The following is a 23,335-nucleotide window of genomic DNA, read 5'->3' as shown; positions in this document are numbered from 1 at the left end:
TCCAGGATGTGCTCTAGGGGTTATCTACGCATTCCTTGGATGATATGTATTGGCTCTGAATAAATTAAGCAGTCGAATGCACCCAGTTATCTGAGATTATAATCAGAGCCAGGTGGCGTAGCTGTTTTTGTTCTAATACTAATGTCTTTTTCCTTTACTTTTTGTAATATTTTTATGATTGCTTGCTTGCTGAAGGAGCAAAGAGGTGAAAGATAACAGCACTAGTGGGAGGAAAGGAGCTGGATCTCAAATGGAAAGATAGATGGTATCTGATCTGGCAGTTGTGCTGCTCAATCTGCAATTCTGCCGTGTGTCACCATTTGGAGCAAAATGCATTTTATTACATGAGGCCCTGTGAAACCCTTCATTTTATTAGTGGCTTCTTTTCAGAAACTGAAAATATATATACGCCTATACCTGCATTTGATATACTGTACAACTACATGTTTGCTTAAACCCTGCTAATGTGCCGGTCACAGGCACAATACCGCGGACATGCTAGGCCAAAGTACATTTTTATAAAGACGATTAGTATTTTTAAATATCTTCCTTATTATTACTCAAACAATAAATCACCGAGGTTTTGGAACCTTTGCCTTTTTGTGTGTGTGGTATTTTCCATCTCTCATTACTTCACACCGAGGAGCTCCGGTTTTCAATTATTGCAGCTCTACTATTTATTTTCTCACTCCAGCTCCTTATGACAAAAGTACATTGTGCAATTCCAGAGCACTATGGTGGAAACATGTAATCCCAATAGAGAAATAGATTAAATTTAAACCTTAATGACTCCTTCAGTTCTCTTTCAAATGCAGGGTATTTTAAATTCAGATTTTAAAAAGACCTTTCAATAGCTTCTCAAAGACTTGTTTAGATGGAAATATAGGTTAGCACTGTCATAAGTTCATGCCAAAAATGTATTCTCTTATGATGTACTTTATGTATGAATAATCACAGATGAAAAGTGAATAATTCTCCAGGATTTCCTGCTTGTTTTTCAAACTGGCATTAATCCTTGTTTAGCAGATAACATCTGAAACCAATTCAAATTCTTGCATACACATAACCCGGTGAGAATTTGTGTGTAAAGCAGATATTACTTTGTATGCATCTCTCTGCAAACATTTAGATTTTCTTATCCATAATGTGAAGGGTGCAGCTAGGTTAAATTAATGACTGTGTTTTACTGTGTGGTTTTTCAAATCCACAGAGATGATTAAAACATTCAGTTTAGAAAGAACTGATATGCTGGACGCATGAAAAAAAAAACTTACTTTAGCTTTGTTTTAGCTGACAGATACATTCGCCTTAATTTACAACTTCCTATTTTTCACGCATAATGTTTGGGAAACAATAAGCTTCTTTCAGGAAAAAGGAGTTTGAAAAAAAATACAGAGACTATATACATAAAAGGAAAAACTGGTACAGATGTAGACTGTGGGTTAAGAGCTATTTATGCAGTATCAGAAGACTAAACCAGACTCTGGCCTGGCCATAAACTAAACCCACGCCCTAAATGAGGTGCCAAGCCACAAAAAGCATTTGCGTCAACTGGGAATACAAGGAAAAGAAGGACTTCTAATTATAGGGCCTGGAAGCGGAAGCCTCGAGTGATTAGGAGTTTAGGCGCTGCTGTATGTTTATCTGGGAGCTTCCTCTCTCTCTCTCTCTCTCTCTCGGCCTGGGTTTGATAGATGAGGGTTGGCCTAGAGGGTGGGATTGAAGTTGCTGATGGTACACAGAGTTCTCCAAAATCCTAGGGAGACACAGACTGTATACTAAGGCTTCTGTGGCCTTGTAGGAACATGAGTCTTTTCAACCAGGCGTCAGTTGGTTAGCCCCAAAAGCAAAATTAGAGAGTAGCAAATCTCAGTTGGGTACTTGCTATAAAATCGAGGAAACCCGAGTAGTTTCAAGCATCTCCACCACATCCTATTTATAACACCTCCCTAATTGCACACTTGTTGATTATGTGCATATAAATGAGAGAGAAGCAATTTCACCTTGGGTTTAGGTTTTGTGAGTACATTCATTTTAAATAATGCCATCTTTCAGTGTAACTGAAGGGGGGTTTTCCTCTCAAATAATGACATTCTGTAATTATACACTAAAGAACTGAACACATTCAAGCCCATTTGGAACTGGGGGGGAAGGGGGGAGGAAAAAAATTCAATGCTTCATTTTTCAAGAAGTCCGGCAGACAACTGCACAAGCCAAGCATGCATTCAATTATATGCTTAATTTAAGCATGCAGTTCAGGTCCTTGCATGCAGAAATGGCTGGTAAGCAGCCGAGTGGCCGCTTGTGCAAACAGTTGCACCCGCAACTGCACTAACAGGATCCAAACAACTGTACATACTTTTTAAAGCAGAAATCACGTGTGTCAAGTTGAAATGTTAACATTAGCCTGATTGTTTTTAGCGGCAATATAATTTGGGGCACTGCGTCACCAACCTGTCTGCAGGGTGCAACCAGAGTCCCGAGTTTCTCCCAGCTGTCCTGCTGCCTGTCCCAAGGAACAGACCAAGGTTTGCCCTGGCATAACTTGCTATCCCTGCAAACCTCAACTCCGCTGGCCTTTGCTGGACCTCCCGGCTGCAGCGGGAGCATCTCTGCCAGCTCCAGATGACTCCCCCTTGGTTTGTGAAAGAATTTTTAGGTCTCCCTCTCCAAAGAACGGGTTAGTCTGCAATATCACTTGCCCAGAGATCATTCTTTACAACAGACAGTCGGTAAGGAGGGAAAAAGACCAAACGATGCATTGTATCGGAGGAAGGAAGAATACAAGCAAAACTGAGCATAAAGTTTAAAGGCAAAACAAAAAGACAAGATGCATTTCTTAATCTCTTATCTGTCTACAACCTAGCACTCCTGAGAGTCCTGCCAGTGTTTCCACAGATCAGCCTTCCTGCTGATCCTGCCAGCCCTGGCTGCTGGGGACCTGGACTGCCCCAATGCCCGGGATCCAAAAACCACACTACTCTAAGCGAGTTCCCTAAATAAATACCTCCAAGCCAGCTCTCCCCATCGGCATGGTCCTAACTGCTCACGGGTCTCAGAAATTTCTAGAAATGTCTTGCTCCCCTATGGCACCTGGACTTCCCCCAGGTAATGGGCCATTTGGCTCAGATGCCTTTGCTACAGGGGGTTTATTCTTCCCATTTACAATATCACGGGTGCCCCTTCTGTCTGTGACGGGGACTGGCAATTATCCTCGCCCAAGTAACACAATGGCAAGAGATACTTAGCAGTTTCATACTCTCGTTTCCAAGTATACATCCCTCAGTTCCTTTAATTAAACCATGTCCCAAAACCACAAAGATATACACAGGCAGAATGACATCATCCATACTGTGCTAAAAGCAACACAAATGGATGCAGCATATAACATTGGCTTGGCAAGGAGACCACATACACCGTACCAGCACAACAAAACTCGAGAACACCTTATGATACCCTGTGAAGCCCTTAAGGGGTTGTGACACATTGCAACTTTTTAAAAACAAAGGATCACGTCCTCCAGTAGTACAAATCAGCAAAGTATGCTGATGAACAGCTGCTCAGGATTTGGTGCATATCAATGTTATTCACGCGTTTCCTACATTCTCTCAGTATTTAATAAACACATTTAAGTATTTGACGATCAGCTAGCTAATATGGGTCCAGTGCTGGTAGGCAGTGAGGACTCACTGCTTCTATTCTAGCTGCTTCACGACAGGAGCCACTTAAACATGTTTCAGGGTAGGGCCCATTCCCCTGCGTTTTGGAGTATGCTCTGACCCATCAGCAGCCCCAATGTTTATCCACCCTTTTTCCCCCCACATTCCTCACACTCCCAGAATATGCTTTAGTGGCTGCGCTTGGGGCTGATATCAGCCAAGACGCCTACAAACATTAAAGCGACTTCTGAAATCTATGTGCTTTTCCAAACATGGGAAATCGAGTTAGCCGGAAATATGGTCAGCAGTCTGAATTGGACTTATGAAAGGAAAGCAAATTTTAACCGAACCTGTAATACTGCATTTTACTGTAATGGTAAACAAAAAACACTGGTGAATATGCACATTTTATATGGGATCAGGACAGCGGCCTATAGTCTGTAATCCAAGCCACGCAAATCATATACGTTAAATCTGAATAATTTGGAAAAAAAATTAGGTTCGTGCATCACGGCTGACACATGGTCTTATGCATTATTCAACATTTTTGTCAAATTCTTAACTGTCTACAGCTGATGGCCCAGTAAATATCACAGCTCTATCAGGACAGTTTTCTTCCTCCCTAAACTGAAGAGCACACATTGAGGGCAGCTGAGCAAATGAAGAAAGATCAAAAGGAATGGACTCCCTTCTTTTAACCCTGTCTGCAGATCCTCACTCGCCATTAAAGGCAGATGTTTTAATAGTTGCTGATTACTGTCAACAATTTACCGAAGTTTTTTTTTTTTGACTAGTTGAATGATTATACTGGAATAATACTTAGGTGACTGTTAGAGAGACCAGGTAAAATCCTGGCTCCACTGAAGTCTATAAGAGTCCTGCCACTGACTGCAAGGGGCCGGGATTTCATCCATGGTGCATAGCTTGCATTACTTTTACACCCATAGTCAAGTAAAATTATCCTCCCACAAGACATTTACGAAGAAAAAACGCCTGCTGTGCCAAATGACTCCTCTCTGATTCATCTGGAAACTACTGTATTTTGAAACAGCAGCCACTCGCTGTTACCAATACACACTAAAACACGCATGGGTGCATGCGCTCGTGCACGCGCACACACACACTAACATACCTACATCTGTAACATTCTCAGTATTTTAATGAAGTAGTTTATTTTGGCCCCTTTAATGGTTTTTAAAAAAATAATAATATTACTGAAACACAAACAGCGATTTCAGCATTGTTCAGAAAAGAGAAATCACCTGACATGCATATGGTGGGGGGAAAAAAAAGAAGGAAAGCCATGAAAATGAAATGAATTGTGAATAAGGTGATTTCAGATCAAATATTTTACATTTAAAATATTGGAAAGAAATAAAACAAAGGACTCAAATGCTTCCCTTCTCTTTAAGGGGACAGATGCCATTCAAATTTCTACTCCACATGAACTACAGACCAGACAAATCCCAATCATGCTTTCTAAAAAACACAAGGGCTAAGAGGACAGACTGAATAAAGCAGGAAAAATATAGGGCCGTCCTCCTCAAAACCTAATATTAGAAGCAGAGCTGGAATAATGCTACAACTAAACTGTGGGTAAACTACATATCACTGCCTGGAGGCACAAGAGGTTTGTGATGGTGAAGCAGGTAAGTGGCTGAATCACCACCGTTGTAGTAAAATGTGCTGATTCAATATCTACTTTGGGGTCAGAATATCAGATGGATGATGAGTCATGTGTTGCACTTTGGTTTCCAAGCTCCTTCACTATCAGGTAGGAAAATCGACATGTTCCAATAAACTTTTCCAAACTCGCAGAGACAGGCAATACGTATCATCTAGAAAAACAGTCCTAGCACTGACCAATTTATCTCTGAATTTGGAGATAAGTTCTGTGAATGAGAAATTCTGGGGTATGCCCCAATGTGCCTGGAAGGCGGATTCAGTGACCAGGTGAAAAGGGAAACAGGAAGCCATGAGGTTACAGAAAGGAAAAGAATGATGGATTTAGTCTATTTGTTGTCATACCTAAGCATATGCCCCTGAAAAAAACTCCAAGATATTGAAAAACATCTCCCTGGGGGTTCTGCTTAGATGTATTACTTCCACCAAGATGACAGAAATTGTATAGCATAGGATTACAGGACTTTGGAGGTTTCTCTTTTTTGGACTCAAGGTTCTCTTGAGGAACTGCCAGGATTAAACTCCCAGAAAATGCAGTTTTTAAAAGAAGTCCATTTCTAAACAACACCTATCATAGCTATTTAAGATGTGTTAATTCTGTATAGAGAAAATACATGATCCAAGATTTCAGTCTCTCTTACAAACTACTGGATATATACAAGATAACTAATTTCCTGAAATTAGAAATAAAAGTGGAGAGAGGAAGAGTAAAGAAATGTTCTATCACGACACACACAAAAATGTTGCAAGATTTCACAGCTGCCTATTGCACACGTTTCATTTTCATCTGTGTCAAGCCAGTTAATCACTCTGAAGAAGCAACTAATTTCCTATCATACAAACCGCAGCTCCCTCAAATCACAAAACTCCACTTTTAAAGCCTTGTTTCTAGTTTAACTTTTTCTTCAGTTTAAGGCAAAATAACCCTAAAAAACCATCTTAGTTAACAGCTGTCCACAGTAAATTAATTTAAAAAAACACAGCTATGCACTAGCCCATATTTCACCAATTATTTTCCCCCTTTTGCCTTGGGATGCAAAATGTAAAGGCATTTGCACAACAGTACGTGCCAATGTAAAGGCATTTGCACAACATTATACAAATATCATATAGGATACAGAATGTCACTGCAAGACATTTAATAGGCTCGTTTTGAGGGATAACAACAACAACTACTACTACTATTATTATTATTAAGAGTTATATCCCACCTATCCAGGAAGGTTCAGAGCAGCTTACAATGAATGGCCAACCAGGCATAGTAGGCTCCCCAGGTACTGCTGAAAAACGGCAAAAATCAGGAAAAACAGCAGAAAAACAAAGAATGATTCTATTATTAAATAACTACAAATCACTCTGGACCAGATAACATCCAGTCTATGGGTTGAGCTTCTATAGTTAAGAGTAATCACAAACTTGCGAAGGAAGTTCCCCATGGCAATAAAAACCCAAGCACAAAAAAGGTGGCTAGAGTCAGATCAGAGCTAGAAAATATTAGCACTTGTATAGCACTTCCCATTTTAGCAGTGATTCCCAAACATTACCTAATTAGCCTGTTTAATAACAGTCAGATTTTATACACTAGGCAGTACAAAGAAAAGAACAAAAGTCACAGTTAATCTGTGAGGCATTATCAATGCTTCTCAACAGTCGAACAAGGTGTTTTTCTGCCCACTTGCCCTGATCAATGGGAAAAATTACTGTAGAGAAATTCCAATTTAAACTTCTTTAACTATTAACTCAAGGCCACCAACACATTTCAATTTACAGCATTTAAGTAACCAGAGGAATGTCAGGTCCGTTAGAGGTGCAGTCAGGCATCCAAAGGGGTACACAGTTTAATCTGTTTTACTGCAGGCCCAACATTAATTTTCCTCTTATTAATGGATGGAAAACCTCTTCCCTAGCCAAGGAGGGGGAATTTTTTGAAATTTAGATGTGTTTCACTTCACAGCTCTTTGCCACGAAGCTGGCAGAGGTAGCACCTCTAAGAAAGCAGAACAATTATTTACTAAATTAAAAAGAGGGAAGCAGATGTTTACAAAACATCAGCTTTTTTAAAGCATTCGTTTATGATTTTAATTCCCCATTTGAAAATATCCCTCCTTTAATAGAAAATTTGCATAATTAACATTTTTTGAAAAATGCAAATGAAATAGCTTAGAATAGTGATGCCCAACCTAACAGCCCACAAAGGCCATGTAAATGGATCATCACCTAACACAGGTGTTTTCAACCGGGGGTACACATACCCCTGGGGGTACATTGATGGCCTCTGGGGGTACCCAACATGCTGCTGGGATGCTTGCCATTCGGCCACCGGGGACCGCCCCCCCCGGTGGCCGATTGGCCTCTGGGGGACCTCCCCCTCCCGCTCGCTTGGCCGCCAAGGGACTCCTGCCTTCTCAACCAGCCGCTGGGGGTACAGTGACACAAAAAGGGTGAAACTCCCTGATTTAACACCATGTCCCTGTCTAAACTCCCAGGGTAAATGCTGCTGCTGCTCACCTCTCTCTTCCCAGGCTGCTGCTCTGGCCAGGGGCTGCACAGATAACTGGTGAGCTCAGAGAAGTCACTGCACCTGTGGAGCACTTGGCCCATTTCTGATTGAAAGGTTTGGCTTGCTTATAAAAAAGGTTAAAGTACCACTGGCTTAGCATATTGTCTGTTAGTACTAGCAGTGAACTAGCAATCTCGATGCCTAGCTTATCCCTCCCCACCGCTAATTCACTACCTTGAGAGCAGATCAAGGGAAGTAATTATTCTGTTCTGTTCGGCACTGGGGAGGCCACATCTGGAGTACCGTGTCCAGTTTTGGGCCCCCCACTACAGAAAGGATGTGGACAGGTTGGAGAGAGTACAGCGAAGAGCAACAAAAATGGTTCAGGGACTGGGACACACAACTTAGGAGAAGCTGAGGGAACTGGGTTTATTTAGCTTGGAATAAGAGAAGAATGAGAGGGGATTTGATAGCAGCTTTTAACTACCTGAAAGGACGTACAAAAGAGGATGGAGCTGCACTGTTCTTGACAGCCTGCCAAAGTGGGTAAGCGGCCCTCCGCCTGCAATAATTGCCCGCTCCTGCTCTGGATTGTAAATCTTCACTTTGTGGGGGGAAGCGGCCGCAAACTTCCACCCTCCCTCCCCCATGCCACTGGTTTTGTGCAAGCTCTGCCCTTGCTCAGCTGATGCCTTGTGATGGGAGAGATGGGGGGTACTGGAAGGCTACTTCAACTGCTGCCACAAGGAGCCCTCCAAGAGGGACAGCCAGCCCCCAGAGCAGCTCCCTTTCTCCCCCACGCAGAGATGGCGATCCAGCCAGAGCCGAGCCTGCTTGCAGCAGGCAGCCATGAGGATGCAAGCGGCTGCGCCAGGGTCCAGAGCCCTGGCCTGGCTTGATGCCAACAGCGGCTACACGTGTGCCTCAGGGAGCGTGGTGGGGAAGGGGCCAGGCCTACGTTGCCACTACAAGGATCAAGTCGCTCGTCGCTTCCCCACCATCTGCCCCTGGCACGCCAACATCTTCAAAGTCAAGATTGCAGGGTTTTTTGGCACTTGGCCCAAAAATGTTGCCGACCCTGACCTAGATCAACGCAAAAAAACCTGTATAATACTTTAAAACTCAGTGTTAACTGCAAATTAAAACGGCACTTAGAGTGTTTAACTTAATGACAACATTTCAAACTCCAGTCAAAATTGTGTTGAAAATGCTGTTCCTTCTCCTTCTGTTACTACAGAGCCCTGGAGCCACCAGGTATTTCTACAGTACATGTACGAGAGGATGAAAGGGAAGATTTGTATTTAAAAAATGCCCCTCAACCTACTCTGGAGAAAATGAAATGAATATGCATTTTTTGCAGCAGCAGTTTTCAGAGGATGTAAATCCAATTACTGGTTTAACAAATCTCTGTTTAAGAATTTCCTATGAAAAGTTCAAGATCCAGAATAATTTTCTCATCTTTTCTGGATATCCACAGCCACCTACTGGATTATTTGCGGACCTAGTCATAAGCAACAATGTTTTCTCTACTCACAACTGGAAGACAGCATACAAATCTGAGAGCAACTGTAGTGAAAAATGATGCTTTAAGACCTGAATCTTCAGCACAGCACATTGGCTTTCATTTTTAACCCATTCCCATCTTGTAGCTAATGGGTATGCCTGTACAAAGAGCAGGAATGAGTGAACAAAAGACATGTGCTCAGCTTCATGAAGGCACTGAAAGTCTCATCTGTATTTTCCAGTTTCACATCCATACTAATCTCATGTTCTCTATCCAGAATCAAAGGCAAAATCTGAAACAGGGATGCCCTCAGTGTGGGTGGAGCAAGAATGCAATATAGTAACTTAATAGACAACTTCGTAGACACTTTTAAAAATGGATTCAGAACCCAGTGGTGCCCTAGATGCTTTGCGGGTGCTCAGTTGAGCCCAACAGAAAAAAGGGCGCTAGGATGTAAGCAGCTTCCATCTCTTGTGTGGCAGCCAGGTATACCTGCACTCCTCTGTACTGTCCTGACTGCTTCATTCGAGCAGCACAGGAGAAGAGGCATCACATAGTGTATAAACGAGGGTATAAAACAGGATCTAAATCAGGAGCGGGCAAAGCCTGACTCAAGGTCCAGATTTGGCCCACAGTGGACTGTTTCCCAGCAGCCCCTGCATGCATTGCTGTGGCTGGTTTCCGTGGAGACCCCAGTAGTGGCGATGCTGCGACAGCACAGGGCTGCTCTGGGGCTGGGATCTTGCGATGGGCACAGCGTGGTCCAGAGCCAGGGGAGAGTTGCAATGCTCCTATGCCTCAGTTTTCTCCTGTAAAATGGGGCTGCAGCAGTCAGCCCGCATCCACCCACACCCTGGGCACAAATCTGGGGGGCACATGCCCTCATGCCCCCGGGGGGGTGCACAGCAGTGGGGAGCCATCCCCCCACATGCCCCAATCCCCCTGGGTGAGCCGCCCATGGCTGTGTCCCTGTCCCTGTCCCCAGCCCCAAGGCCCCACGTACCACCCTGGCTGAACAGTGCCCCCAGACCCAATCCCTGACCCACTCCCCACCCCTCATCATGGGGGCCTCAAACTGCCTCACCCACACTCCCTCTGTCCCCGACAAACTTACCTCCAGGGAGCTGCTCTCCACCCTCCCCAGCTCTTTCCCAGCCATGTGCACGTGGTGCCCCCTGCGTCCCGCTCCCGGCACCCCAAGGCAGCCCCTTGCAGGATGGAATGGTGCCAGCCTACAAGAGGAAACCCGGATTCCTGCACAATGCTGTGAATCCAGGACAAATGATGTCCCAGAGTCATGCAGCCCATTACTGGGACCTGATGATCCCATTCCAGGACTGTCCTGCCTAATTAGGGATGGGTGGTCACCCTAAGACCAAGGCATGAAAAAAGTAGTGTGATAATTAATATCTACCTTGCAACGTACTTCTCAAAAGTTAGGAAGGACAAGTGTATGTTATTTGACAAGGGCCTAATTTACCCAATTTGTCTGAGCAGGAAAGAATAGCTAAGTATCGGTCCCTAGAGCCTGCAATTGTTCCGTCTCTGCACAGAACTCCCACGTATTGATGGCGAAGAAAATATTCAAGTCAAAGGATATATGGCTGTGCAATTCAGTGGATAGCTAGCAGCTCTACTATAAGGTCATCAGGAATGCTGACAGCTTGCTTTAAGAAAAAAAAAATAACAGTCTCAGGTTTCTATACTGGTTGAGAGAGAAGTAGCTCAGCAACCTGGCAGGAACACAGCACGCTGCCTGGAAAAGTACTATTCAAGTTCAGCTGGGGGTGCGGGAATTTACTTTAGACACTGAGGTTATTCACCCTAACACCCACTTACGACAGTGCCCCAATGAGTCCAGCAGCCAGCAGGTACAACCCAGTTCTATAGAGCATACTTTTCTTGCCTACAGCACTCTCAACTCTGGCCCAACCCTAGTTTAAAGGCAGTATATTACTGTTCATCTTACAAAACTTACTCTTCCCTACTTTTCAGTTTACTCTTCAACTGCACCATCCTGTAAATTACATTAATTCATTTGCATGTTCAGTAAATTCAACCCTCCCTTCAGCCAGCATAAGTCAGGGCCCAAACCAACAGAGAGTGTCAGGAGGCGGCAACAACCTCCTCTTGGTTGTAAGAAGCCAGCACAGCCTGAAAAAATGGACAGTAGTGTCTGGGAAGAAGGACACAGGACACTTCTAACACAAATTAAAACTCTGCTTTGCCTATAGGAACCTCAGAGAGAGCATGTGATATAAGATGCACCATCCTTTGCTAGAAGCAAGGATTCCTTGGTGGGGGGATTTGCATTTCAGACGACGCAGACTAGCGATAATATTACTTTAAAATGTTGTTTACAAACAAAATGGCACCTTGCATCTAAAATTTAACCTATGGACCACATCTAGCTACTCTTCATACACCCTGGGGATACTTCATAAAAAGCATGATTGTCACTTGGGATGATCATAATTGTAGCCCTTAGTAAATTCTGGGTTTATAAAGTGAAATACCCAAAAATGACCATAACACAATTTTTCCATGAGATCTTACAAAAGGGCAAAGGCAGTTGGCCCTAACTGTACATTATTAGCTAAAAACTGTGGGAAGAAACTGCGTATACATCTCAGTGGAAAAAAATCTCCAAATCTCGTATTTGTTGGGCCTTGGTAGTTAATAATGGGACGTGGCAAAATTACACCACTATACAGCTTTAATTTCGAATTAAAGGAGACTTGATTTTTTTCAGAATCATCATCCTGACTGGAAGCCAAAATTGCTGAACTACAAGTGAAGGTATTCTCCCCTAACTCTCTTCTTGATCAAACCATTAGAAGGATACAAAGAGGAATATTCATTCCTGTGCGCCAATCAAGAGTAATGGAATCCATAACCTGTTTTCACCAGCTGTTACACACAATGGGGAATACGAACATTGTCCTACTGAGAAATGTGTTTCCCTTTTTGAAATAACTTTATAATCAACTCCATTCCTCCCTGGAATGCTCCTGCTGAAAAACCGATATTGCTGTGCATGCTGCATATTCACATATAAAAACGATATGCAACGCTGGAAGACGAGCTTATTTGGCATAACCAGGCGTTATACGATTTAAGTTAAGAAGATGAAATAAGCAGTTTGTCCAAGTATAAAGGGTAATTTAACTGTTGTAGAACCTCGCATCATTTTGATTCTTAATCCTAGGCAACATGTGAAAAAGTTTTGATGTTTTTCTCACTATGTGTTTTATATAGACAATCTATATAATGTTAAATATCCAAACAGTATTTGTTTTTACCTGTTTTAAACATACATCAGAGGGCGTATTTAGTATATACAGGTTCCCCACTTAGATGATAAGTTAACATGATCCTTTCAACTTCACTGCTGATAAAATGTAATTAGAATAAGGTTGTTTCCATACAGTTTTTCTTTTCCTTGCATCTAAACTTTGCTTTGATAAAAAATAAAAAAAAAAAAGGAATTTTTACATAACATTTATACATTTACTTTATAAATTTCTTTCTGCCTGGAATGCATGTTCAAAACATTGATCTTATTTTTCTCCTTCACTGGATCTATTTTATTAAAACCGCCTATGGCTTCAGGGTAGACAGCAATGTATTTAATGACTAATGTACAACCATCCCCAGCAAAAACTCTGCAATTTGTTTTTAAATGGGGCAAAGACAATTTACTATAACAAGATGCTCCAATGCTCCGGGCCCGCATACTCTTAAGATTATTTTTAAGAGACTGTAGAACAACAATTTCTGCATTCTGAATAAATGTATACGGTTTACATACGAGTTTGGTTTTAATTAGCACAGTTCATAAAGGCCTTTATCCTCCAGATCTGTCAGAATGAACTGAGGAATACTGTAGCTTTTAACACGATAAAAATCTATAAAGGATCCTCTCTCTATGGGTCCCTCAAAGTCCTTTTAAAAGTGTCTAGTTAGCTAACATAGCTAAAAAGTACGGATTCCATGATGCTTATCAATTGCGTGATTTACAGGCATTGTATTTTGAAAAGTCTCACCAATCGTGACTCTGTTTTAAGGCTGACGGGACTACCTCACACCACCCATATCGAGTCTCGTCTAGAGCGCAGTACTAAGCTGCAGTGCTCCTTGCCAACATCATAAATGCTGCCATTAAAATATTTGTTTTAATTCTGACCTCAGAGTCACAGCTAATAAACAAGAAAGGCAATGAGAAATTGAAAAACAAACTAAAAGCAGCTGTTGGACTGGACGTTTCACAACAGCGTTTAACTGCATCCTTTAATTTCACTTCTATGAATAGAACCCATACACCACAGATTGCATGCCAGGTAGTCAACCAAGCCGTATTCTCTCTCCAATTCATCCTGCAGTGTTATTCTGTCGCGTAACTTTTACTGTATTTTTAACTTTCCTCTCGAGATCACTCTCTGCTCTGGTCTACGACACAATGGCAAACCATTTGCTGGTTGTTTCTCGTGAGAACATGTAGTGGATGGAATTAGCCGGCATTTGCCTAATGCCTGCGTAGTCCTTTAGTCTTACTCGCAAAAAGGTGCACAGAAATGAACTGCAGACGCCACGCGTCAAGGCAAGGACGATCTTGATCTAGCCATTCAAATGACTTCAGTTTTAGACAGAGCACGTCATGAGAGCTCATGACCGAATTTCTGCAAGGAGCCCAGCAGTCAACCTATGTTACTTTATAGACGTCCCAAACTTACTCAAATGTGTTTTAACTAGTTCCGTTGTGACCCTTAATGGGTCTGTTAGGCAGCCTGTGAAAACAGCTTTCCAAAATATGTATTATTACTAAAACAAAGTCGTTTTAGCTTTAAGAGTAAACACTCTTGAAAAATTCATTCAGAAATGTTACATGGAGGAAAAAAACCCCATAGTGAGACACTTAAGTTTTTGTGGCCAGATGGTGATAAAGCTAGGAACAAAGACAGAAATATGGCTTTCAGAAGTTATATTGAGACAGTCTGTGATTGTGGAGCAAAATGACTAGACTGATACCTTGATAATGGTAAACAAAGCAAGTTGATGAGCATCCCAAATGGGTAACAATCACATTTCCTATTTCTGGGAAAAAGCCGTTCTCAGATTTGGCAAGTAAAAGAGCGAGAGAGAGAACATGGGTCCGTACTACTCAACTGGGAAAAGCCGAATACCATTACTTCTCCCTAACCCCACCATCCCCATTTAAACATCAGTTTTTACTGTATTCCCTCTAAACTTGACAGTCACTTCTTATTTACACTCATGGCAATGACATGTCTAGTGCCTCGCTCCAGGTTTTCCAGATTACCTACCTTCTAGTATATACCCTTGCCGTTGGAGAGTGCCCAAATCACTAAATTCAAATGCAGTTTATAACACTTCCAAAAAAATCAGAGTTGCACGAGTCCTGGATTTTTATTAAGCCTATTAAGGAACTTGTAGCAAAAGACTCCAGCCTCAAAATTCAGATCCAAATCCTTGTGCTCAAATGTCTGAAAGTTTTAAACCCGCGGCCACACTGAGACAATAGTGAAAAGTTTCCAGACAACAGGAGATAGGAATTGCCATAAGAGATCAAACCAGTGGTCCATCTAGTCTAGCATCCTGTCCCTAACAATAGTCAGTAAACTATGTCTGGGTGCAAAAATGAAACGAACAGTATTCGCTTTAAGGGGTTCTTGCTCACATTAAAACTGCAAGCATTTTTCCCTACATAAATTATATTAACTCTTCTAATAATGTAGCTTTGTGAATAAAAGGGACATTTGCACAAGCTCCTGCAGTCTGTAGTCCAGACAATCTCTAGTGTTGTCTAGATTATCATGGAGCAATTTATTCTGCCGCGTACCATTGAATTCCCTTTTTCTCCCCATCTCTGTTCTAAACCTTACATGCACTTACAGTTTCTGGCACACTATCATCAGCACATTAAAAGCTTGGAGGCTTTTTCATAAACATCTTAAATTAAATAACCCCCTATGGTATACTCCTTCCGTTTGTGACCTCCCAAAATTGAGTCCAGGGCGCCTTCATCCAGAGTTTACATAATGAGCTCTCGTTGATTTACATTATGTTGCAGACATGTTTTTTTCCATGGTACTGTAATAACCAAGACGTTCTGTAAACTGTTTGTACCTGTTTAAATATTCTATTCAGAAAGATAATTTAAGGCCTAATCCCTGCTACAAAAACTTATTACACAATGCTGTTATGTTCCCGGAAGAAAAATCTTAACATTAAAAAAGGAATGGCGAGAATTGTTTAATCCCATCTACAATTAAAATATATTAAAAAGTCCCTGCACATTAACTCCACAGTTTAGTTCTAATTTTGTGCTTTGCACAATACAGTGGAGAAGTGTTTTTGGTTGTACACAATTAAAAAGCAGGTCTTTAAATTCTAAAGACGGAAAGTCCCAGTCTTACTTACAACCACTGATGGAGGCCTGGAAATATGGGGGCTATGAAAGCCAAATAACGCTGGCTTTATCCAAACAGCGGTGCACTATTTTACAGCAGATGATAGACAAATTACCAAATCACCGCACTCTTCAAAAACAGAAGTTATAGGCAGATGGCATTATTGGCCACGCACGTCTTGGATGAAGGCATTTTAGGGTACAGACAAACAGAGGAGTTGCAGTAAGTTTAAAGAGGGCTCTGTGTGTCAGCTGCTCTAAATTAACTCCCAATAACTTTTGCACGTTGCCACTGTAAGTGAAAGCTAACTAACTCGGATTCATTGGGGATTCCAGACTGTGTCTACATGGGGTCACTCAGGAAAATTAATCCAAATTAAATAAAGGTATCCATTTGGATTAATAAAAGTGAATTAAAAAAAAAAATCACAATAAAAATATCTGCGCAAACACATTTTCTCAGCATTACCCAGGCCTTTATTCAGTTTTGTTTAAATCATCTCAAGTGGAATCCCAAGTGAACTTAGCTAAACTGAACTGAACTCACTTTCATTCCACACAAGAACATCCATAAAGGCGTTTTAAAATTGGCACACGAAATCACAGTAATGCTTCAGGATTAACCTTAGCTGCACTGAGCTAAAAATCCACGGCTCTGCTAATAGAAAGGGACTCTTAACTATTGCGGGACATCTTTACAATATTTATTCACAAACTGAAATGTTTTAAGGATAAAAGTTGTAGTTGCAAGGCTCACATTTCAGGCACTTGAACTGGACTTGGAAAAATAGGGGTGTGGTAGTCTTCCAAGGTCCACCTACAACATGAGCTTTGCCCACAAAAGATATCCCTCAAAGAAGACTGTGCAGATGCTCCAAATCGACTATGCACACTCCTCAGCCTCAGAGTATTGCCCCTGCACGGGGGGGATGAATAGACTTGGGAGCACCGCTAGTCTCCAGGGCTCTCGACCTTCCCGACTGAGTGGAACGAGGTCTCTCCCAAATCCACTAAATTCAGAAACCACAATGAGCTGTCGCTCACGGTGCTCCACGTACATCTTCGGAGTGAGTTAACACACGCTGAAATTAATTGGACAGTTCATGCTTTTCAAAGCTCCTTGTTTCAGCCTCGGTAAGCACAACCAGACAGCACTGCATCTTTGGCTTTGTGAATCAAGTCTCTCAGCAACCGGAACAGCTAGAGCCTTCGTTTACAACAAAACCAAACTGGTCAACCATGCAACCCAGCTCCTCCCCTGCACACGTGCCTGCATATATCACAAAAGCGTAGGTGCTATGGAGGAGTCAGCAGCATGAAAGAAGTGCCCACACGCCATGCTCCTCTCTATTTCATGCTTAACAGGCAACATCTAGACTGTGGCCCTGGCCCCTGTAGAACAGCTGTAGGAGTATTGTAACAGCACTTACTGATTCAAATCTGATGTCTAAAGAGAGACGTGGAAGGGTGGGACCTTACACCTTCATCTTTGTCTCAAAAGCATCAAGCAACACATTTGGCACTAGGTCTAAAAATCAGTAGGATTTGTAACTGTAAATTTGGTCAAATTTACATAGAGATGTGTTACTTCTCTATATAAAATAAAGATGTGCAATACTCAGGGCAAGCTATAAATTGTTAATAGCCTTTTATTAATAAATAAGCACACAGCGGGATCCCAATGTACCTGAATGTGAGTCCTGGAATCCTTTCTTTTTTGTGTCCTTTTTCTTTTTCGTGACAAGGTATTTAGCAGAATTCACAGATTCTCTGCAATCCGACAGGGCTGCACCACAAGCGCTTCTGCTACGGCCTCCAACATGAGACCCCTGGGCTGCCAGTCATGTGCCTTAGCACTTGCGCCACACTAGCCCAGTCCTGGAATCATTTTCACTAAATCCTCTTCCAAAAATATTACAAGATTACTGCAGAAGAAATTTCTCTCCTGGCCAACGCAAAGAAATACTGGCACCAATGGTGGAACTTAAGCTGACAATTTAATTGGAAAAGAGAACAGATGTGTTAGGCTCGAATCGTCTTTTTCTTTTTTTTATTATCGCGTTCCCACCAAAGAAAATAACTATACTGATCTGCTGGATTTAGCATGTCTTGATGCCATCTACCAATTATTTCCAAAGATGAAAAAGCAATCAAATAGGTAAAGGGTACCCAGTCTCTCTTTTTTTTACTTTTACTGAATTGCTACATATCTATTAATCTTAAAAATGTAAAACCAAGAGGCATAACTATGTGGATGGCACTGGCTTCTGGTAAATTCCAGCAGATTTGGGGGTTTTCTGGATGAAGCCCCTGGTTCATAGGGTGTCCAGCTGTTGTGCGGAAAAACCCACATAGTAAACAATTTGCAACTTTTTTTTTTAAATGAAAGCTTAGGATTTGCTGAACACAGCAAAAAAAAAAAAGCAGAGAAAACCTAAATTACCAGGATCCGCAATTTTCTTTCCCTGTGATTTTCTTCAATCTATTATCAAGTCAATTTTTAAAGTGGGATTTGCTGCTTGTTTTAGATTGAGATATGTACAATTCCCTTAACATCCACTGCCCTAGGAGCAACCTTCTGGTGTCTGGATGGGCCAGAAAGATGTATACTGGGATTGTCTGGACTCTTAATAATCTAAAGCTGCCCAACCAAGCATGCTTAGAAGTGATATTTCAATTACTTGGGGGTTTTTTTTATTATTATACTGATTTTTTTTTTTTAACTTGGCCATGTGCCTCATCCAAAATGTATGCTAGCTATATGCCAAGTTTCTGTATGCAACTGACCTACATGAAAAAGAGCAACATTTTTAAGAATGTGAAGAGCATAATTTTTCATCTTGTCCTAATGAAAAAAAAATGGAAAAAAATGGCTATATAGATTTTCCTCAAATAAAAAGAAGAAAACCATGCTGACAAAGACCATTCAGGAGTCTCATCCACAGCCCACAGAAGTCAAAGAAGGCTATTGCTACACACTGCAACGCAGTACCACGTAGAGATACCCGCACTAGATCTGAACAAGCTGGCTCACGTACCAGAAACAGCTTTGCCACATTAGCACGGCATCCTGCCTGGTCTAACTTACCCTGCTGAGAAAACATGCCCTCAGTCTGTCCAGTGTTTTCACTGGGCTTGGGATCTGATCCGCAGTAAAATTAACAGACCTGGGGAACTAATGATACAGCAAGGGATTTGCTTTCTAAGTCTAAGAATGGAAAAAGGATAAGATAACATATGACACCAACATCAACAGTTCCTTCTCCCAACCCCTTCTTTCTAGGGCTTATTGATGGTCTTTGTCCTAAACTGAAGCTGAGCTTATGCTAACAGTTACTTTTGGAGTGTGACATCCCTAAGTCCCATTGCGTCGTTTCATCATCACCACCTATGGTTAATCATCATCACAAACTACTTGATTGTTTAATACTGAGAAAATCTTTAAAGTTGGTATCTTTATCGTGCACAAATCCATTCTACTGCTCTAGTACACGTTGGCGATCCCTAGCATGGGGTGCCCGAGTGGCACGCAAAGGCATTTTGCTTGAAACGCGCACCTCGGGGCAGATGGAGGGAAGGGGCTGTGGCTACACTGCCAGAACAAGGATCAGGTCCCTTCTGGCTCCCCCGCTGTCCACCTCTGGCACACCGTCTTATAAGTCAAGGGTGCAGGGATTTTTGGTACCCTGCCCAAAAATGTTGCCAACCCCTTCTCTGATATAGAATGCAGTCTGGTTCTTAGCTGCTGAAATTAAGAATTAGTGTGTTACATAAAACTACGTGAATTCAACATAAAAATATTTGCATATAACTTTCATGTTTGGTTCATTATAAGTGTATTTATAAAGCACTCGTTTAGAAGAGTTGCGAAATTATTTTGTGTCTGGGAACCACAGTGCATGCATTTTTCCCCCCTCCCAAAATTCAGTATCTGTAAAGATTATTTTCGTGGGTGCTTTGGTATAACGACATGATGAATATCTGGCTATTTGATTATCCATGAATCTACACGCAAAGAGCAGCAGCACCTATTGATTGCAGTGATTAGTGAAAGTCTTTATAGACTGCTATGAGGTTTCTGTAACATCGTGTTAGACCCTGAGAAAACAGTGCCTCAGGGCTGCATAACAGTCGGAGAACCTGACAGCAGAAGCCACCTCCTGTTTTCATTATGCTTTGCAATGAAATCAACCTGAATGGCAACACGCCAGTTTGCAATGAATTAGGATGATGTCACTTGCAGTGCTGCCATCAAGCAAATCCACCTGGATATTACTAAGAAAGAATCCAGTTGAGGTGCAGATTTCATTTTGTCCAGAGCCAAAACAATACTTTAAAAACTATTTTGACATTTTGATAGAAAAAAAAATAAGGTAGACAGCATGATTTAACACCTTCCTAGGAGTTATCCATTTCTGCAAGTGTTTCATGACATGCAGCATTTGCAAGCTGTCAGCAAATCACAATGTTTAGAAAACAGTGTTTTCTTGCAGGGCATTTTGTTCGGCTATCAGATCTATGGTAAACATCTATTGTACATCAGAAAAAGGACTGTGATTTCACAATAAGGGCAAGCAGAAAGAGAGCCAGCCTGCAAGCAGGATTTTCCATGCATATGCAAATCTCTCTTTCAAGAGATACACAAGATTTCTGTCGTGCTCGTTTGTTTTTCCATAAGCATTTTGCTTTTTGCAAATGTACACAATAAAAAGAGACCCTTTCAAAAGCATGTAATTAGTGTTCATAAAGTGTTACACAATAAGGAGTGCTACTTAGTTCAGTCTCTCAAAACCATGCGGATGGTATGTATTATGATTTCTACAAAACAAAGATTAGCCACCCTGCACAGAAACATTACCTTTTTAGAATCCAAAAAGTATGTTCTAACCTTAATGTTCACAGTTACAGAACAAAATCCTTGAATTATGAAATAAGATTTTTTTTTTTTAAACGTCAAAAGCACTAATGGTAAGGAAGCTTTGAACCGCATACTACTGTTAAAGAGTTCTGACATAACAGATGGGATGTCAAAATGAGTCCAACCAGTCACTGCAAGTGAAGATATACATGACATCTATTCAGTTTTAGCTCCCTGAAACGTGACTTCATCTCCAACAACTTTGACTCGATCTGTTGAGGTCCCTTCCGACCCTAGCATCTATGAATCTGCAGAGTATTTTACTACATTTTAGAACTCGTTAATTTAGAGAATGGGAAACCGTTAATTCCCCAGCCCTTTCAATGACTACTATGCAGTCAATCAAAAAGTTATTTCTGTGTCTTGAGAAGACTAATAAACATGGTTTCCTTGTCAACTGAATAAGATTAACAGGATGCATCTCACCTGCCCATAATCATTCTTCGTCTGCAAAGAGGAAGGAGGGGAAAAGGTACTTTCTTTGAGGTTTTTAAAATATTTTCAGATTGTGGTTCATACCACTTAAAAGGAAAAGAGCAGAACCTTGAGTTACAGATCCACAAAGCATTTGTGGCACCATATATTACCTTCAGAGGAAAGATTTCATTTGAAATGGCCCATCTTATTCCCAATTTTAGGAAGAAGAACCCTTTCAGGGAAGTTTTGGTCCTTAATTTCCAGTAGATCTGATGGACTTAACTAACAAAATAATTCCTTTCAATATTTCAGTTATATGTATTTTTAGGTAGTGGTCAAGGTTTCTTTGTATACGCACACCACAAAACAGTATAGCTGGCCTAAAGCTGAAATTCCCAGAAAAGACAAAAGCAGTCTCTGACAATTGGCATGCAATGCTCAACCAAATGAGACAGACATCAATGTTTTCCAAGTCTTTGCATGTCCCACAATAGACTTGTAAAGAATGGTGGTAATTTTTCACAGCCCCAAAGAAACAGAACATACACTGCATTTCTTGTTTTCTTTACATACTATATGCTATAAAATTAAATATGGCAGAAGAACTTACCACTGGGGTTAAAAGCCATGCAGCAAATGGGCTTTTCATGTGCCGGGAAGTGGGCCACTATACCATCGCTATCAGAGTCCTCACTAACAAGCACCTGCATAAAACAAAAGAAGGTTAGGTTTTTTTGTATGGCACAAATGTGCATTAAAATCACAAAGTCATTCAACACCCCTGTGTTTCTCCATTTCTCTGCCACATTTGGAAGACCACTTAAGGGCTAGCCTGAAAAAGTAGAAAGCTACTGGCCTCATCGTAAGGAATGAAATGTCACACCAAGTCACTGACCCTTGAGTATCCATTTTACAAAAGGAACATCCTAGCATGGACTAGAAGTATTTATACATGCAAAGTTTAGCAAATATCCAGACACAAGTGCACAGTTTTCCGCACGCATGATTCCCAAAGCATGTGACTACAGGCTAGAAGAAGGCTGGGCAGGTTATGTGGGAAGCAGGGATGCTCTTTTTCTTGTTCCTTATCAATAAAGCTAACCTGCAGTGAAGAACAGCTGCTTGCAGTGTGGGTGGCTGCAGAATGGGTTTGCAGAGGGACACTCTACCTTCTGTGTTATTAAGGCCCCAGACAGATGTTAATTTAAAGGGATCTGATGCAGGATCCCAACAACTGCTCTTCCTGCCATGCTACACATGCGTGGCAGGTAGCATGACTGTGGGATCCAGCATCAGTTCCCATCGTTCCAAGTCGCCGAAGTGCCAACAAGTAGCAGGCTTGGCTCCCGGCACTCCCCGAGCTGGGAGCCCCATCAGCTGATTAGAGTCTCCCATGCAGGAGCACTTGGTGCTGCTCTCTCAGGGCTGGGAGCTCCTCTTAGCTGATGTGGGGTCCCAGCTGCAGAGTGCATGGGAGTCTTGAAAAGCTCCAGTGAGCTCCAAAGGCTGGGAGTGCTGGCCACACATTCAATTAAAGGTGCCACAAAGTTAATGCATCTGTTTTGTGGCTTATTCCTCCTTTTATCACGCCATTAATTGAATTAACTTGTGGCCAGGTCACTGCTAACCAAGCCATCATCTTAAGGGTAATGTCTGTCAAAGTCCTAAGCTAAGCTCAGTGTCTAAATGGTTTTAAGTCTGGACATGTAATGTGGCCCTAAGCCCATAATTAGGAGCTCTGTTGAATACAAGTTGTGAAACAGCCCCGCACTTACCTTCAGGTTGGTAAGTGGTCTCATTCTGCACCTAGCCTATCTGTATGGGACAATTTAAAAGGGATTAAGGAGGGGTGATTTTACCCAAGAGCACATAATTCCTTCTTAAGTATAGACCACAAATGATTTTTCTAACAGAAGACAGAAAAAAAAGGTTACGCAGAAAAAGAACAGATAGCATAAGTGGGGCTTGTAAAGTAGGTGTCACATAATCATGGAACAGGTCTTTTCCCTATGGGATATTTAAAGTGTACAGTGCTGACAAATCTGCAAGTGGGGCAAGGGGGGAGCTCTAAGGCAGGGAAGGAGAATAGTAATGATTTTACTGATCCGTTCAACTCACTGCTATATGCTGCTTGTTAATCTCTGCCTGAGATTACGTACTTTTCCTGCTCTTAAAGTACCTGTAAATGAAAAGAGTAATTTTGATTATTTTAGGTGCACTAAAT

General features: G+C 41.6%; 1 protein-coding gene across 1 annotated transcript in view; it reads right to left on the bottom strand.

Annotated features, from left to right (window-relative positions):
• Positions 1 to 23,335, bottom strand: part of BCAS3 (BCAS3, microtubule associated cell migration factor) — a 545,610-nt gene that overhangs the window by 368,644 nt on the left and 153,631 nt on the right. The window contains exon 13 of the mRNA XM_019511118.1: positions 21,722 to 21,815. Coding sequence (XP_019366663.1) covers positions 21,722 to 21,815 — 94 coding nt within the window. The remainder of the gene's footprint in view (positions 1 to 21,721; positions 21,816 to 23,335) is intronic.

Source organism: Gavialis gangeticus, unplaced genomic scaffold, assembly GCF_001723915.1.
Source record: "Gavialis gangeticus isolate Ggan-Ray unplaced genomic scaffold, GavGan_comp1, whole genome shotgun sequence".
Lineage (NCBI taxonomy): Eukaryota > Metazoa > Chordata > Crocodylia > Gavialidae > Gavialis > Gavialis gangeticus.
This window is presented reverse-complemented; position numbering and strand designations above follow the sequence as displayed.